Source organism: Podarcis raffonei, chromosome 6, assembly GCF_027172205.1.
Source record: "Podarcis raffonei isolate rPodRaf1 chromosome 6, rPodRaf1.pri, whole genome shotgun sequence".
In the NCBI taxonomy this organism is placed as follows: Eukaryota; Metazoa; Chordata; class Lepidosauria; order Squamata; family Lacertidae; genus Podarcis; species Podarcis raffonei.
The window spans coordinates 44301592-44319167 of NC_070607.1; the positions used below are offsets into that span (position 1 = coordinate 44301592).

The following is a 17576-nucleotide window of genomic DNA, read 5'->3' on the forward strand; positions in this document are numbered from 1 at the left end:
GCCATCAGAGTGGCTAGGGAAACCCAGCCAGATCGGCATGGATTTTATTATTATTATTATTATTATTATTATTATTATTATTATTATTAAATTGTAATAATATATTATTATTACTATTACTATCAATCCAAGCTGGTTCTAGAAAGTTTCTTCCACAATATTCCCTTTCACTTGTGTCAAAATTGCAAAAGCAACATATTTCGCTTTCTTTGTTATATTTACATGTTGTAAGATAATGTGAGTATCAAATTGTTGAATAACCTGAGATAAAGTTTCCTTATTAAAAAAAATAACTGGGTATGCACGAAGATGAGAAATTGAGTCCTGAAACTGAGTGCCAATTTCTCTTTCTGTGTGTGTGAGAGAGCAAAAAATTGCTGCTTTCAGAAGATCTTTTTAATATTAATTAATACTGGATGATTAGATGTGCTAATCACTGTTGGTCAGTTTCTAAGAAGCCTTAGAATCCTTTCCTTTGACCGCATGTCACCTTTGTGGGTTGGTAATTAGAGCTCACAGCAGTTTTTAATTATCTTATTTCTTCTGGCACATACTATGTCCTCTGGCACATAGTAGGGAATTATCATTGTACACAGTGAACATAACGCTTTTCAACATAGAAATTTTGGGAATTATTAGTCCACATTTTGGCTGGTATTGCAAGGTATTCACACCATCATATTTTCCTTAAGCTTACATTACATACTGTAATGTAAGGTAAGTCATCTTAGCTCACTGCTGAAATCATTCTTCATTAACACAGATTCAGGCACTCTGACTTTATTTTACACAGCAGGAATTTGCGATAAATCTGAATGACAGTTGCTTGTCATTTCCAAGTAAGGACAACTGAAATAATTCTTCTTTCCACTAGAATGATTCCTCTAGCCCTTTATTATCTGGGGGAGCGCCAGCTGATATCCCATGGGCTGTTAAGGTAAGGGAAGTGAACTGGAACCTTAGCTGAAGTGAATGCTTTTTTCAGTGTATCTCCGCTTCTGCCTATTAAGCTTCTATTTGGAGTTGATGCTCCAACTTTCCTTGCTATGCCCCTTCTTTGAAAACAAAACCTGTTACCCAACTGAACAAATACTTCCTTGCAATGTAGCACTTCCTCTCTTTGTAGTAGCTTGGCTCGGTTTCATGACTGTTGGTTGGTGTAAAAGCACATTCACATCTCTTGTCTTGGATATTTGGCCAAGCTCCTGAAGGGTGTGTGTGTCATTTGATCAACTATTGGAATTATCTATGGAGTGGTAGATGCATCCGTGTGTGCATGTTATTTTTGTTGGCTTCTCCCAAATGTGGTTAAAATCATGCGCAAGAGGTCTAAACCATAGCTGGCACAAGCTGCTGCTTAACATAGTCATTAGAACTGGGCCTTCTCTCCAAAAACTCTTGTTCATATGCTTGAGTCATCTCCTACTTTGACTACTTCAGCCTCTTCTTGCTCCTCTAGTCATCTCTTATTACACCTTGGCTCCTTCACCCTTTTACCAGAAAGCTCTGCCACCAGAATCAGTCGCTTCTTCGTCAGTCTGGTCATATGATATCCCTACAGTAGCTCCCTGCCTGTTTCCAGATCCAGCACAGATTTCTTTAGCCTTGCTGTCGAGAGTCCCATCATAGCTGTGTCAACTTATCTGCCTGCTCTTATATCCCAATATATACCTGTGACCTTTGTTCCTCCAGACGTATTGACTTTAGCAAACATGAATCCTTGAGGCTGGCACAGCAGGGGAAAGGAGAATGAAAAAGAATTTTTAAAAGACCCATTTTCCACCTTGCATCTCTGAATGGTGCTACAAAGCTGCTGCTGATTTTAGGGACTAGGGTTGCACTGGAACATTTTCTTGTCCACCTGTAACCATATAAATAAAAATCTGTGAAGTATTGCAAGGTTTCCCAGGAGGCAAAGTCCTTGCTAGAGAGATCACCAACACTTTCTGGTTGACTTGCAGCTAAATGGAGCAACAGAAGGAATGCCTCTACATTTCAGACCCATTGAGATTCTGGTAGAAAAATGGTTTTAAATGGTGCTTCCTGGGATGGTTTCTACAAACATCTTAAGGAGCAGTATATGTGGATTTTAAAAACAAAGAAGTAGAATGGAGCTAAAAACACTATTTCCCTTCTGATTTGATGCTCACTTATTTACTTTATATTCAGATATTCATACTGAAGTCATCTCATAAGAGGCCCACTGTCTAGCTTCTCCCACTGTCCAGTATTCTTTTTGTGTGTGCTTCTTTCTGTGTGCACTCTGCCTATTCTCTTTTCATACTGACTAGTTAATTTTTGGTTGGGTCAATGTTCCTGTGAAATTAAGTTTAATATTTTAAACTTATTTCTAAATATTTTAATATTATTTCTAAAACCAGGTAGAAGACAAGGCCAAATATGATGCTATCTTTGACAGTCTGAACCCAGTGAATGGATTGTTGTCAGGCGATAAAGTGAAACCTGTTCTGCTGAACTCCAAACTGCCAGTTGACATCTTGGGAAGGGTAAGAATGACAAGCTTTTTAGCAAGGCAAAACATCTGTTTACCCTGTGGAATCCCATAGGATGATGATTCATAACTTTTGGAGCGTCCCTGAAGGTCTCTATCTCATGCATGGTTTTCACACATAGATTAAAAGAATGAGATCTCTACAAGGGGCAGCTCTTTATAAGCAAACCCCTGCTGTTTGGTTGTTGATCTGCCTTAGTGGCAGGGGACCTGTGGGCCAGATTAGGCCTTGCAGGAATCCATGCCCACCTGCCCCAAACCCCGGGGTGTACATGATGGGTGTGGAGCAGGTAAAGATATGGATGCAGATGAATAACAGGGAGCCTTACAGTGTACTCTAACTGTGCCTTAGCAAGTAGGACTTCCTGCCAGTGCTGATCAGTTGATTCCATTGGCCATATTCTGTTCACCGCCCTGTTTTACATGTTACACAGAGTTCTGAAAGAGTTCCCCCTCAAGTTGCTTTTAAATAAGAAAATGACCTGCTTGAAGCTTCAGTTAGGAACAGAGGAAATGATGCTTTAGCTATTTATCTTCTGCCGTTTTCCCTCTTGAAACCCTCTGTAGCAAGAAAAGAACATTGATGAGGGTGTTTTTGGAAGGGAAAGACTGCTGCCATCCATCTGCACTTGATTGCAGCTTCAAGTAGCTGCTTTTCATGTATAAAAAGAAGCATCTGAGGGAGTGGTTTCAAGGAACTCCATGTAATTAGCAGTTTGGCCCTGAGATGAGTAGCACATGCATAATAATATGGTTCGTAGGGTTGCTGTATTGCAGTTTGAATTGCCAATAGATGTCATTATGGGCCGGATGCAGCAATAGTGAAAAGGTGTTCAGGCTATTCTAAAATTTTAGATTTTCCTAAAAGTTAGTTAATAATCCGGTGTTGAGAATTAGTCATGGTCCAGAAGTGGCAGGTTTGGTTTTTGTTTTGCTCAGAGGAAAAACAGATTTCCAATGTCTAGTGCTGTTGGTATTTAACAATACAATGAAAGAAACATTAGGAATATGATGAAATAAGGGTAGAATATTCCATTGTGTCCTGAATGTAGGCATGTGCATTTTTGTTTAGGTTTGGGAGCTCAGTGACATTGACCATGATGGAATGTTGGATCGGGATGAATTTGCAGTTGTAAGTATAATGGTCCTCGTGAGATTCTAAACACACTTTTTAAAGTTTCCGGAGGTTGAATAGAGTATAGTCTACACTTTAAGTCATACTGTACTTTCTTAGAGGCACGTGAATCCAAAGATCAGACAGGTTCTTGGAATAGAGCAGAAACTAATTTTACCACCACCTACTTAATTACTAGATGGAATGATACCCCCCTCACTGTTCTGGGGTTCTCCCTAACCTCCAGACCCAATTTTGGGGACATTGTGCAAGTGAAGATCCTTGTGTAGGGCTTCCACTGACTGGATTGGTTAGGCTAATCTCACCCATAGGGTTGTATCTTAATGCTGTCTATATGTGAGCAAAACAGATTTCAACTCATGGAACATTGAATTATGCCCTAAGCTGCAAAAACTGAAAATGCTTTTAAGTTGCAGTATTTGATGAATTGCCCAGACTCTTGGCAATGTAATGCCTCTAAATGTAACTTTGAAAAGATCAAATTAGCAATGGAGGAGTACATGAATGTTTTAAAGGTTGAATGAAGGTTTTAAAGGTTTGTTCTTCCAGGTTGCTGTGTTCATTATCTAAGCGTTGAAATTGCTTAATAATAAGCTAATGCTGTGCCCATCTTTTGTACTTCTTCAAAACTATTTTTCAGGCCATGTTCTTGGTGTACTGTGCTCTTGAGAAGGAACCTGTGCCAATGTCTTTGCCTCCAGCATTGGTGCCACCTTCTAAAAGAAAAGGTGTCAGTATTGCAGGTGGAGTGCATTTGTTGCCACCTTCAGCATCCAGTAAAGAGTCCCATCAGTCCATGCCACCTGTAAGCCTCAAAGCACCATCACCACAGGCAAGCTCACCAATGATCAGCATTTTGTTCTATATTATTAGATGCGTAATGGAAAAATGACCTCTTTTTTTCTCCTCAGTGGGTTGTATCACCTGCAGACAAGATAAAATACCATGACATTTTTTTGAAAACTGACAAAGACATGGATGGCTTCGTCTCTGGTGTGGAGGCCAGAGAATTATTCTTAAAGACCGGCCTGCCTTCTGCCTTACTTGCACACATCTGGTAAGATATTTTTTAATGGCACAATCATAATTTCCATTTTTAAAGTGTTGATGTAGGGTTACTGTAGTTATCTGTAGAGAATTAAGTTTTTAGGGAAGAATTACTGTTGTATGTGCACGCACAGGACTTGTCTAACTGAATTGGCTACATGTTTTAACAGGAGAATTCGGGGATTTGTGTCTACCTTTGGTGCCTATGTCCTTTCCTCCAGGAGAAGGTTCCACAAACCGATGGAGGCCTTGTGTTTGTAGAAGGGCACGTTGGGACTAAACCCAGATAGATTTCTTAATTTGAGATGGGAGGCTGCCAGCTTCTGATGGGGTTACACACCCTCTGAAGGAGCTGGTACACAGCTTGGGTGTACTTCTGCTTTAAAATGTTTTAGAAGAAACACAAGTTTCTGCTTACAGTATAAAAGTAAGGAAGATGCTACAAACTCTTCCTTGTAAGAGTAGCCATGCTGGGTCAAAGTGCATCTAGGTGATGGGCAACTGCAGTTCTTTGTCCCAGCTGCACCTACTGCTGTTTGCAGTACAGTGGTACCTCGGGTTAAGTACTTAATTCGTTCCGGTGGTCCGTTCTTAACCTGAAACTGTTCTTAACCTGAAGCACCACTTTAGCTAATGGGGCCTCCTGCTGCTGCCGCGCCGCCGGAGCACGATTTCTGTTCTCATCCTGAAGCACAGTTCTTAACCTGAAGCACTATTTCTGGGTTAGCGGAGTCTGTTACCTGAAGCGTATGTAACCCGAGGTACCACTGTACTGAGAAGACTGTTGTGTATCTGCTAAAATACTCAAAAGTTTCAATACCAGCATCAAAGTTCCATAATTCTTCTAATGAATGCATAATTTTTAAGCGGGAGAACAAATGTTGAATCTTTCTCCCTTTGGCTTCTACAGGGCTCTATGCGATACAAGGGATTGTGGGAAGCTTTCCCAGGAACAGTTTGCCTTGGCCTTCCATTTCATCAATCTGAAGTTGACAAAGGGCATTGATCCTCCTCAGGTGCTAACTGCAGATATGATCCCTCCGTCAGAGAGAACTGCTCAACAAAAGGTGACATTTTTGCATATTTTATGATATTTTGGACATACTTTAAGATATCCCCTTATTTTTTGTGTAGCAGGCCCTTGGGTTAGTGTGCCTAATGACGTGTAAACAATTCTGCTGAACAGAGAGTTGAGTTCACTACCTTATATCTATTTTGTTGGTTTTCCCTTCCCCCTCCCATAGACAAAGAAAGCAGACAAGTGATTTTTTAAAAAAAAGAAAGGAAGAGATTATTGAATTTGGAGCAGGGGGAAGGGATTGGGACCTGTTTATGAGTATTGTCAGCAGAAAGAGGCTCTGCTTAATCTAGTGCTGTCATAAGCTCATAGAGGTTCTCATCGGCTCTTAGGGTTAGGCTTCAGTACAAAGTTGTACAGCATGAGATTTGGTAAAAATATTGGGGGCAGTTCAATGCACGCAACAGAGGCATACACATGGAAGTGTCTATGGTCTTGCACTGAAGGGGAGGGGTGGAGCTGCTGCATGTTTAAGGAACTCCTGGCCAGGAAGTACTGGCACTGTCAATACATAAATTCTGTTGCCCACCTTTGTAACATTAAAAATGTGCATTTCATGTTAAGGACTTGCATGATTCCTAACCTCCTTGTTTTAACGATGACCTACTATAATAACAAATTTAAATAGGGTTAAGTCTTGCATCATTTTTTGCGGTTTATTTTTAATCAGTATATGCCAGGTAAAAACAAAAGTTTGGTGAAATCAGATTTGTGTTGATAGTGTTCTTTGCTCTTTTGGCCCTAGAAAATTTCTTTTTGGTTGTGCTAAACCAAAACGAATCAAACTTCCTGCCCAGAAATGACTCTCAAGAAGTTCTGCATTTTCTTTGAATTCAATAATATCAGGTTTATTTTTGCATTATTTTGAAAATCTGCTTTTATTTCTTGCTTTACTAATCTTTTTTGTATGTTTGCTTTCCTTCTATGTCTTTCCTAGTTTGGACTATATTTTCCATTCTGCACCATTCTGCTTTACATCTTTATTATACTGTCAGTTTCTTAAATCTGCCATCTCAAGGTTAGAGATTCTTCACTTTTCCAATATTGACTGTTTAATAATGAGCATCTTTCTCATGTCACATTTTATTTGAAACAGCAGAATGCTGCTTAATTCTCAGAAGTAGTGCTATTATCATATAGCTTTTGTCATCCCAAGGTCTTTGCTGTACTTGAACATTGATAGAATAATATACTGCCGCGTACTTTATTTTGACACCTATACGAAGGAAATAGTGTTAGGTAAAAAAGTATTTAAATACAGATTATACTATCAGTTTCTTGGGGTTAGATATGCCCAGGTGTAAGATGCAATTACTCATCAGAATTGCACATTTGCTTCAATTATCATAAATCAATTACACTGTAGAGTAATTAGCTTATAGGTAGGCACATTCAGTCTTAACCAACTGACAATCTAAGTTAGCAGTGTAGACAGCAATTGCATTTTTGGCTGTTAAGGGGAGAAATGTTATCAACTTTACTGCGACTATTGAATATAACATAAGGAATTCAGCAATAGCGTGTCTTTTTAGCAGCGCAGCACTGTACTTCTAAAACTTGGATTACCTTTTAAGCTTGTGTCTTTCCCTGGTTAAAATTGTACTCTAAATTGCACCTTGTCAGTTACATTTTCTACTCACATCTTCATATCGGAAGGTGAATAGCATATATCTGTTGCATAATGTCTTCTTTTTACAAATACAGCTATGGTGTCACTATTGCAAGTAAAGCAATAGGAGACTTTCTGCAAAATTCTGACTACAGGTAACATGAATGAGGCAACAATTATCAAGAGAACCTCATTACTTCCTAATGAGTTAATATGCAAATTATACTATACTATTTATTGGCAGTAGCCTTTGTGCTGGTCAGGGCCGTCTTTAGCATATGTGCCACTGGGGTGCAAAGATCCACCCAGTGTTCTTTTGTGGGGTGGGTGAACTCAAAGTTGTGGAGCTTTTTTGTGGTTTTTTTTTGGGGGGGTGGCTCACCTATAACAACACAGCAGAAAAAACTGCTTTTGTTTCCTGACACATCAGGAGTATTTGACGGAGGAGTGGGGTGGCCGCCAATCGAGAGGGACCAGTTTGCAGTGGCTAAACATTTGGCACCCCCCAGAATTTGCACCACACCCCTTGCACCCCCGGGTAAAGACGGCCCTGTTTCTGGTGCTTATCCCCCTATAACAGCCCTGTATAGAATGGATTGGGCAAGCCCCTTTATACCTCCACTGTATCCAGTCCCAACATCTGAAAACCTGATAGGATCAAAGGAAACCCAGTGCAACTGTTGTACCTCGACTTGTAGTTAGAGCACAGGTGTGTATGGGCAGTGTGCTGTAGACGTTCCTTGCCTCCTTGCCATGGATTGGATGCTACTTCAGCTACTTGCACCACTACAAATTGGGCTGCTTGTTTTGATCCATGGCAAACCATATTTTCTCCTTTGTCTTGCAGAACATGCTAGGACCAAGTCCTGTTGCAGACTTTTCAGCAATCAAAGAGCTGGATACTTTAAGCAATGAAATAGTTGAACTACAGAGGTAAGTAAATAGAATTATGCATTTTGCTTGCACTGTTTTCATTTAATTGCCCATAACTTCATTTACACTACATAGCAGGAAGGTACAATTCCTTTAAACGAAATGCACCTCCTAGAACCCCACCATGATATGTAGCTTGTCATGTTTACATGAATGAAATGCTTAATGGGTACCTCATATGCCTTCAGGTTCGAGGGCATTTCTCCCATGGGCTCACCAAAATCATGAACCTGATCTTTATGATTATAGACCCAATAGATTGAAGATGGATAGAAAGGGAGAAGTACAAAATGATTTATGAAGTGATGAAAGTCAAAGTAGCATGTTTAGGTTAGAGAAGGGGGAAATAATTTTATTTTATTTTTTATTAAATTTGCCATCCCATCTGATGTCAGGAAGCCACTCAAAGTGCCCCAGTCTGTTCTGGATTGAGCTTCAGTTTGTAGGCTCTCATTCAGTCAATAACAGGGACAAGGCAACGGTCTACCACATCCACTGCTGTACCTGCACTTTACAGAAATGAGACAGTTTACAGCTGATGGAAAAGAGAAGAGGGTAGAAGACGTGGATAGAGAAGTGAGAGAGAGAGCTGGTGCGGGGGTAGATGGAAATGCAAAATAAGACTTGTGAAACTTTGACTGAAATGTAGAGTCAATCAGCTGGAAAAATGAATGGGGGAAAAGGTTAGAGAATGAACTTGTAGTCTGTCAGTATTGCCTTTATCAACATCCAGTTGCAGAGGAATATGTAAGGTGCCTTCTACCTTATCTTGCTTTTAATATTGCATCTGTCTACTAATGTAAGATTTATTTGAGGTTACTTGAATTTTTATCATTTAAAAGTCTACCATGTTTATGTGCATTATTCAGATAACTTCTTTCTGTATTTTTATGTTCAGTGCTAAGAAATTATTGGCTGCAACTGTGCCTATCTGACCTAGATATAACAGCATGCTCTAGATAAATTCTTCCAAGTGGATTTACATTTGTTTCTTAAACAAATGGAAAAAGTCCTTACCTTAGGAAACTGAATATCTATGTTCTTGATCAGGGGAATTAAAAAACCCCCTGTACAGTACAGTTCACTGTATCCGTATTTACACAGTGGTTAAGAGAAGGCTGGTATGTGTTTATATACTTGTTTTGAAATAATTTAATTGTGTAGTGTTTTGATAAAACACATTTCCTTTTCTAATTTCAATCTTCGCCTTCAGGATTTCAAAGCAGTTGGTCATAATAGTCAGGCACAGTATTTGTATGGCAGTGGCTTCTGGTATTCTCTGACAGAGATAGGACCAATAGCCTTGACAATACTGAAATAATGAAATTAGTTATGTTGAATGAAAAACAAAGCATATGTGATGCCTTGCAAAAGAAACCTGCATCAATGTCAATGCAGAATTGTGTGAATTTTTTTCCCTTTGGCTAGGGTGCTCCTTCAGTTGACCTCTGCTGTTCTGTTTATTTTAGTTTCTTCTGTGTTGGCTGATTATAAGCACATTCATCTCTGGTGCTATTTATGGATGTTGTCTGTTGTGGAAGATCTCAATAGTTGTAATACAGGAAAGAGCTATAGGAACAGATGCAAATCTGCATATGAGATTTTACTTTGCCTTGAATATCACAGCAAGGGAAACTTGTCAGTCGTTGATCAAGTGGCAGGCCATGTTACCTGTTGAAAATAATGAAATGCATGAATAATTCCCAAGCTTGAGAGTATCTCTAAGGATTTGGATACTTTTTCAATCTTTCGTTAGTCCCCTCAACTATCTTTGGAACACTATGAAGTGTTTGTCGCTGCAAAATTAAAGAATGAAGAGGAAACCTGAAATGCTAGCGTACTGGGCACCCTCATACTCGCTGGTTCTCCCTTTCCCCCTCCCCCATCACAATATTAATCTCCTGAAATAGTTGCGTAAAATTGTTGTTATTATACAGGCGGTGACCATTTTGCACAGAGTTCCATTCCTGGCCCCCACACGTGTTGGTAGAGCGCACATAAGCGCCCCTGTTCCACCCTGCCCCTGTTCCGTCCTCTTCCAGGTCCAAAAGGACCTGCGCCTCAGTGATCATTCTTCAATTGGACTCACCTAAAATGGTCGCTGCCTGAAATTATTATTACAATTCACCATCAGATCCCAGGGCGGGTCACAACATTGTAAATGACAACATTAAAAGCAGTTTATAACCAATTACAATCACTGCTGGAGAGGGTCTTAAAAAGAACTATCTCAGTATATTATCTAATGATCCACTGAGCTATTGTGTCAATATAACTTTCCTGCAAAGTATAGCAAAATGCCAGCAGGGGAAGAGTGGAGGACAGTTCCCTGAGTGAAGGGAGTGTGTGAACCCAGGGTAAAAAGATCTGTAAGGTTACATTAGCACAACCTGCCCAAGTATTTGGTCATATATTGGGGAAACTGCACCTTGTAATGGTTTATTGGACACTAGTGTTTTCATGTGGCTTCATGCAGTCAGATCCAAAAGTCCCATTCTATGCACAGGATGTCTCTTCCTCGCGGATAGGCTATTAAAACCTTGTTCTAGAACATCCTATGAGGGAAATAACACCAGATCCCAAGATGCTTTTTTCACTTAAGAAAATATGAAAATTATAGAACCTGTGTATCATTTCACTGCATGAAATCTGCTAACACTTGCATGTATGTGTGTGCAAAATTATGCTAGCAGCAATTTTCCTCCTGTTTATGGCCCTGGATCTAACCCATGATTGGGAATCTGCTGTTTAGCTGCTTCCAGATTTATGTTTCAAAAAGAGGAGAAAAATGCTCACTCCACTGTTCATTTTTATCCATATTGCAAAGATCAGATTAGTATTTTCCTAGGAAAAAATAATCCGGTTGCTCAGGTCTATTAAATTATAGTTCTGGTTCTAAAAGGGTTAAACAGATGGAAGCTGATGCAATCCCTCCCCCTTTTCACCAGACAATTGCTCCATAGCAACAGTGAGATCACTGAAGACAGTATTTCATTGATTCTCCCCCCCTCCCTTTCATCTCTGCTTTCTCTTTAAGCTGTTATTTCCACCTACCCATGTCTGGGGGAGTGAAAATTGTATATGTAGAATATTTCCTTTTTCTTCTTCGTAAATAAAGGAACAGAAACGCATTCCTATAAATTTAATGTTCCACTATGTATTTAAAAAGAGAGACTGGCTTAGGGGGTTGGATAACTGTTCCTGGTGTAGCTGATGTGCTTAAATATTCCTGCATTGTTTGCTGGTCTTCTAGGGAAAAGAATAATGTGGAGCAAGATCTAAAGGAAAAAGAAGACGCAATCAAACAGAGGACAAATGAGGTCCAGGTAATTTCAGTGTAAATTTGTGTGGTTTTCTTGTGCTTTGAACAATGTATTGGATGAACTGACTTAGAGCTTGTTGAAAAATATATTGCAGTAAGTGTCCTTAGCAAATGCACTGCAAAAAAGGGTTCTGCACATGCTGATGTAAGAATTTTATTGCCTTAGGAATTTTGAATGGGAATGTCATGTTAAATGCCTGCAGGATATGGTGCTAGAGGAGAGATGAGGAAAATGTGGCATGTTTGCAGAGGAAGATACTGTTCTGGTCCACAGTATTAGAATTTTAAGCACTGTACACCATAGCACAGGATTTTGTTTCCTGTAGATTAAGGATTGCACCTAGGCACACATCTGCCAAGCTTCTCATTTCTTACCCATAAATGCCATTGAGTTCATCGAATTACCCAGGCATAAGTGATACTAAGATTGCGTCCTAACCTATGCTGTAGCTGGAGGGGTGGGACTGAGCAAAAACTGCTTTTGCTTAAATTTAAAAATCCGTCCAAATTGGCTATTGTCATTCAGTGGCAACCTCTTATTTGTTGAGCATTACAGTCTTTTCTGGTGAAACACAATCAGGCGGTGTACAGAGCAGTTTATTTGTGAGCCGTTTTTCTCGCTAGATGATGGTGAAATCTGTTTTCATAAGGTGATGAGAAGTGCACTTCTTTTTAATGATAGCAAAAAGTGAAGCCTGAAATGGGCCATTTATTATAAAATAAAATCATATTTCTCTAAACATTTTTAATGGTTATTGATTTTCCTTTTCCTTTAGTAGCTCCTTGTTATAGAAGCCATATAGTACTGAAATTTGATTAATAGAAAATGAATTACAGGATTTGAAAGGGGTGGTGTGACTGGAGATCTTCTTGTCTTCATGAGCTAAGGCAGAATTTTCAACTAGGAATTGGAAGTGGTAGTCTTTTTTTAAAAAAAATGGATTATGGACTCCTGAAATGCTTATTCCTCTACATATACCTATTCAGTTATGTTAGTATGAAAACTAAAACTACAGTTTTTCCCAAGAAACTTGTTGAAATACAATATTAGGAGGCCTACCGTAGGATTGTTTGCTTTTCTCCTAATGAGGCAAGCTTTGGTAGGAAAGCAGATATTTTTAATACGTGTGTGAGAGTAAGGCTTCCATTTATTTATTCCAATAATAAGAATGCTTTACATATTTGAGTAACAAGTTAAGAACTTTCAGTTATGTTTTATGTTTAGAGGCACAAACAGACTTCCTGCCTTAGTATGCATTGAAACTTTTGAAGATGAGCCTTGATCAGAAATGAGCCTTGGTTTCATACCAAGAAATCAACCTTGAAATTAAATTACGTAAGAAATGTCTCTGAAGAGTCATATGTAGCTTTAGAAAGGGTGAAACTGGACATTAAGAGAATGGCATTTCAGACACTCAAAATGAGTTGTGCAAATCAATGCAGTATTTACTGATGTGGAGTAAATTGAAATGTTATGATATGTGCTATAATAAAAGAAATATATGGACTTAAACGTGAAAGCATTCAATACTTCGTTTAATTCAGCATATAGAAAAGGCATTGAACAGATTGAAAGGTGTCTGTTCTTCTATAGATCTGTTTTCACATCTATGAACCTAATTTCCTTTTTGTAATTAGGTTTCTAAAGTTAATTATCCTTGCTTGTTTTTATTTTGGAAAGGTTGTTTTGATCATCTCAAAATGCTATGCTTTATAAACTTCAAAAAGTGTAGTGGCTTTATTTAACCTTGCTTGCGTGCATTACTGTAGCAATATATTGTCTTGTGGGCATACAGAGCAAGTATGTGGAATATTCTCCTTAATTCAAGTGTCTTGTGCAGGGGTAGGCAGCCTAAGGCCCGAGGGCCGGATGCGGCCCAATCGTCTTCTAAATCCGGCCCACAGACGATCCGAGAATCAGCGTGTTTTTACATGAGTAGAATGTGTCCTTTTGTTTAAAATGCATCTCTGGGATATCAGCTAACAATTTTTCTGAACATGTTACAGTACTTACTTTGTTCCTTTTCATGTTATTATTTTTAATTCTGTGTCAAAATAGACAATTATTCTTTCTGAAAATGTGTGATATAAATATCATCTGCTTCATTTTTGTCATAGAAAACAATTTATATGCTTTCTGTCTTGTTTTCCATTTTTCCATTGCCTCCTGCCACCCCTTCCATTTTTCTGCATATATCATATGGTCTAAGTCTTTAAACTGTCATACTTTTTATGGACATGAATACATTAAATGATTTTTTTTAAAAAAAAAAACCTATTTGCAAAATTCCAGGATCTTCAGGAAGAAGTAAAAAGGGAGAGCAATAATTTGCAGGCGCTGTTGGCTCAGAAGCAGGAAGCAGAGGAAATCCTTAATAATCTTGATGACGAGAAAGCCAAGCTGGAACAGCAACTTAATGTAATCCGGCAGAAATGTGCTGAAGAAGCTGATTTGGTAGGCAGTGGTAGCTCACTTGTGAAAGCTCCCCTAAGTTTTTTGCAACTCTTCACTGGAGCAATAGTAATATATATATGTGTGTGATGTGAAAAAGAAAATAGCTGGAATGGGAAAATGTTGCTGTTCTCACATTATAAAGAACAATTGACTGAAGATTACTAAATTTGTTTGAAATTTAAGCCTTAAAGTGAGGGGGAAGAGATATTGCCATGATTGCAATGTAACTCTTATTGGTATGCTTCAATGGGTGCTATATCCTTCTAAGAATCCATATTGTTGCCTTGTTTGGAACATGCACTGTAGGCTCCTCCTCAAAGCTATGTTAGACATTTTGGACATGGTTATAGTGCTGTTTTAAGGCCAGTTGCTATTAATGCTGGCCTTAGTTTGGATGGGCACAGTCTTAAGAGTCTCATGCCCAAAGCAATTCATTTCTAAAACATAACAGCATATTCCTACAAAAGAAAAAGAAGAAATAAATATAAAGTTGTGGTTTGGCTAACCCTGTCATAGCAATGTAGTGCTCTCCAGATGTTATTCAGACTGCTAAGCCCAAGCATGCAGTCAGTGGGTCAGAGCTGATGGAGATTCTGCTCTCCAGGTACTGTCAGATCACCAAATTAGCTACTTTTTAATTTAGTGTGCTCAGGTGTGGAAAAATCTAATAATGAGTAAACTTGAAAAGTCACTGGCTCAGTTCAGAATCATGCGCCAAATCCTCAGAATCATGGTGTGGAAGATCAGGAATGTGCTACTTGCACTTGTACTCTTTTCTGTTCCTTTCTTGAGCAAGCAATGATTCTCCATTGCATCTGAAGGGGACAGACTATGACTTCTTTAAACAACAATAAATGGGAATAAATTTCAGTCTGCGAAAGATGAAGGAGGCAGGCAGCAACACATTCCTGATCCTCTGCAAACTGGTTTTGCAGATCAGGAACATTGCATTTTAACCGACCAATTCAGATGCCATAGTGGGAATAGTGTTTATGTAGTCCAGCTCCTTTCTTTTGTTTATGCAGTGAAAACCATGCTTCCGCAAGTACTTCTTCCATAGTAAATAGCCATACTGCTGTAATATGGAATTTTTTGAAACCGGAAACTACTAGAACTAGCATCATCTGTTCCTAAAGGCAGATCTTATGGAATCTATATTCACCAATTCAAATTAATCTGTACCTGTAATTAGACATGCTACTTTAAAAAAAATATTTGGGGGCAAAGTTGTGTGGTTTCTAACTTATTTTGCTTTCCGCTCTGCAGATCTCATCACTAAAGGCAGAAATAACTGATCAGGAGTGCAAAATCTCCACATATAAAGATGACTTGAATAAAGCTCAAGAAGAGCTTGGCAGGCTGCAGCAGGAAACAGCAGAGCTAGAGAAGTGTGTCGAGACGGGGAAATTGCAGCTGGGGCCTCTTCAGGAGGGTCTTCAGGAGTCACAACAAGAAATCACTTCAGTAAGAAAATAAGAGAACCAATTTTTCCTTGTTGCCTTTTCTACCTGTCCCCAAATTTTGCTGTTTGAACCAGCCGCTCCCCCCCATTTCATTTATATCTAGCAAGGATTATCACAACTAACTCTGCTATTTAAAACTGAAAGAGCAGTGTGTAATGTAGAGGTTCACAAGCACATGGCAGGCAGCCTCCCTCTTTTGCCACAAAACAATCAGGAGTGCTCTTTAAGGCTTCAGATTGTTCCTTTGCAGCCTCAACTGTGCCCGTGGCAGTCCATTACTTAGGACATTCTAACTAGCTCTTTTATTTGCCTTTGAAAAGCTTAAATTCATAGTTGTCATGTGCATTAGTTGGACCAGGAAGATATGAGTTCAAATCCTAGGTTGGCCACAAAGCTTATTGAATGGTTTTGGGCCTATGACAGGTATGTTCCTTAGAAAGACATACCTGTCTGTGTGGTTGTGGGGACAAATGAAGGAAGTTCTTTGGTGACAGGGCTGAGTAGAAATAAAATTATATTGTGTAGCTGCTCACCACTAAAGAGAGGATTTGGTGAGATAGTAAGAGTGACATTGTGTATTCCCCAATTCACTGGATACACTCCTGTTTCATGGTGCTTTCTCTACTACCACTGTCAGTCACTTGTTGTAGTTTGGCTTCTTTGAATAAACCAGGAGGAGGGGACCTGTGGTCTTCCTGATGTCATTGGAGAACATCTCCCATCATCTCTAGCCAGTGACCATGTTGGCTGGAGCTAAAACGAGTTGATGTCTTAACAGCATTTGGGAGGCCAAATGTTCCTCAACCCTGAAACAATCTTTTTAAACTCAGCACAGTCTGGCCTGATTCAGACCTAATGACAAACTGCAGGATGCTTCCAATCTTTTCCTTGCAGCCACACTGGATAAGGGTGGGGAGCACTTGCCCCTGAAGCTCAAGCTGTTTAATTCCTGTAGTTCTGGGTTCTGTCTAACCTGGAGCAAAATATACTTTTCTTGGATCACCTGGTAGTATGTTAGGATGCTGCAGCATTAATCTTCCCTTTTTACTGGAGCCTTTTTTTTTTGCACTGAAGTACTTAATACTGAGAAATGTGCAAAAGAGTACTATAGTCATTGCAGAAAAACAGGCATTGCAAAGCAAATTGCCCAAGTGATCAGAGTTTCTAGTGAGCATTGTGTATAAGCGGCATATTTACAGATTAAGGACCATCCTAATTTTTGCTCATTTTTGAGAGGTTGAAGTACTTGAGTTCGTACTCAAGTAGGAGGGGGGCGGATAGAGGACTTATTTGTAAGAAACATAGGAGGGTTGCTCACTGCAGACTTTAAACATCCCACGGAAGGAACTAAAATGAAAACTTGATCCTGAAAAGAGGCATGCAATACCTTAAATATGTGAGTTGGGTAGAACATTGCATATGCTATTTTTATGTTGTTAAGTATATTTACTGTTTTCTCTTCACAGGTGCAAACAAAACTATTTGAACTCAAAGAGTTGGAAAACGGCCTCTTTAACTGGGAGCCTCAGCCACAGAACACACTACTTAATGGAAATGGCAACCATTCAAGCCTCAGCAACAGTAGCAGTGAAACTGCTAACTTTAATGAGAATGCCGAAAGAGAGAATTCAGCAGATTCTGAACAAATAAATCATGAACCTCCTGTGAGTATTGGGGTTTTTTTGTTTGTTTTATCAAACAATTAGATGCAAAACACATTATCAAGCTTGAGTTTACAAAAATAGCAAGCTTGTCTGCCAATAAGGCTTCTGTTCAAAAGTCAAGATTTATTATATTGAGATGCTTGTATAGATTGGTGCATTGTTTATCCTTTTCCAATATGCTGCCCTCAGCCAACTAGTTCATAGAGATTTCTGGGAATGTGCTACATCAGTTTCTTGTATTTGTTAACGCTATTCAGAGACTTCAGTGTTCAGAATGATATTTGGGGAGGAGGCCACAGTGTATGAGACCATAGGTTTCCTCCTTCCAAAGTTCCATTCTATTGAAGGTTTTTTTTTT

At 39.1% G+C, this 17576-nt stretch overlaps 1 protein-coding gene across 4 annotated transcripts in view; it reads left to right on the forward strand.

Moving 5' to 3' along the window:
* The window catches only part of EPS15 (epidermal growth factor receptor pathway substrate 15), a 52211-nt gene that overhangs the window by 21738 nt on the left and 12897 nt on the right, over window positions 1–17576 (forward strand). For 3 of the 4 annotated variants that reach the window (XM_053392472.1, XM_053392470.1, XM_053392469.1), the window contains exons 6-16: window positions 875–937; window positions 2382–2507; window positions 3585–3644; window positions 4288–4479; window positions 4559–4704; window positions 5605–5761; window positions 8229–8314; window positions 11568–11640; window positions 13930–14091; window positions 15358–15555; window positions 17021–17218. In XM_053392472.1, coding sequence (XP_053248447.1) covers window positions 875–937; window positions 2382–2507; window positions 3585–3644; window positions 4288–4479; window positions 4559–4704; window positions 5605–5761; window positions 8229–8314; window positions 11568–11640; window positions 13930–14091; window positions 15358–15555; window positions 17021–17218 — 1461 coding nt within the window. The remainder of the gene's footprint in view (window positions 1–874; window positions 938–2381; window positions 2508–3584; window positions 3645–4287; window positions 4480–4558; window positions 4705–5604; window positions 5762–8228; window positions 8315–11567; window positions 11641–13929; window positions 14092–15357; window positions 15556–17020; window positions 17219–17576) is intronic. The other variant, XM_053392471.1, reaches the window with a different exon arrangement.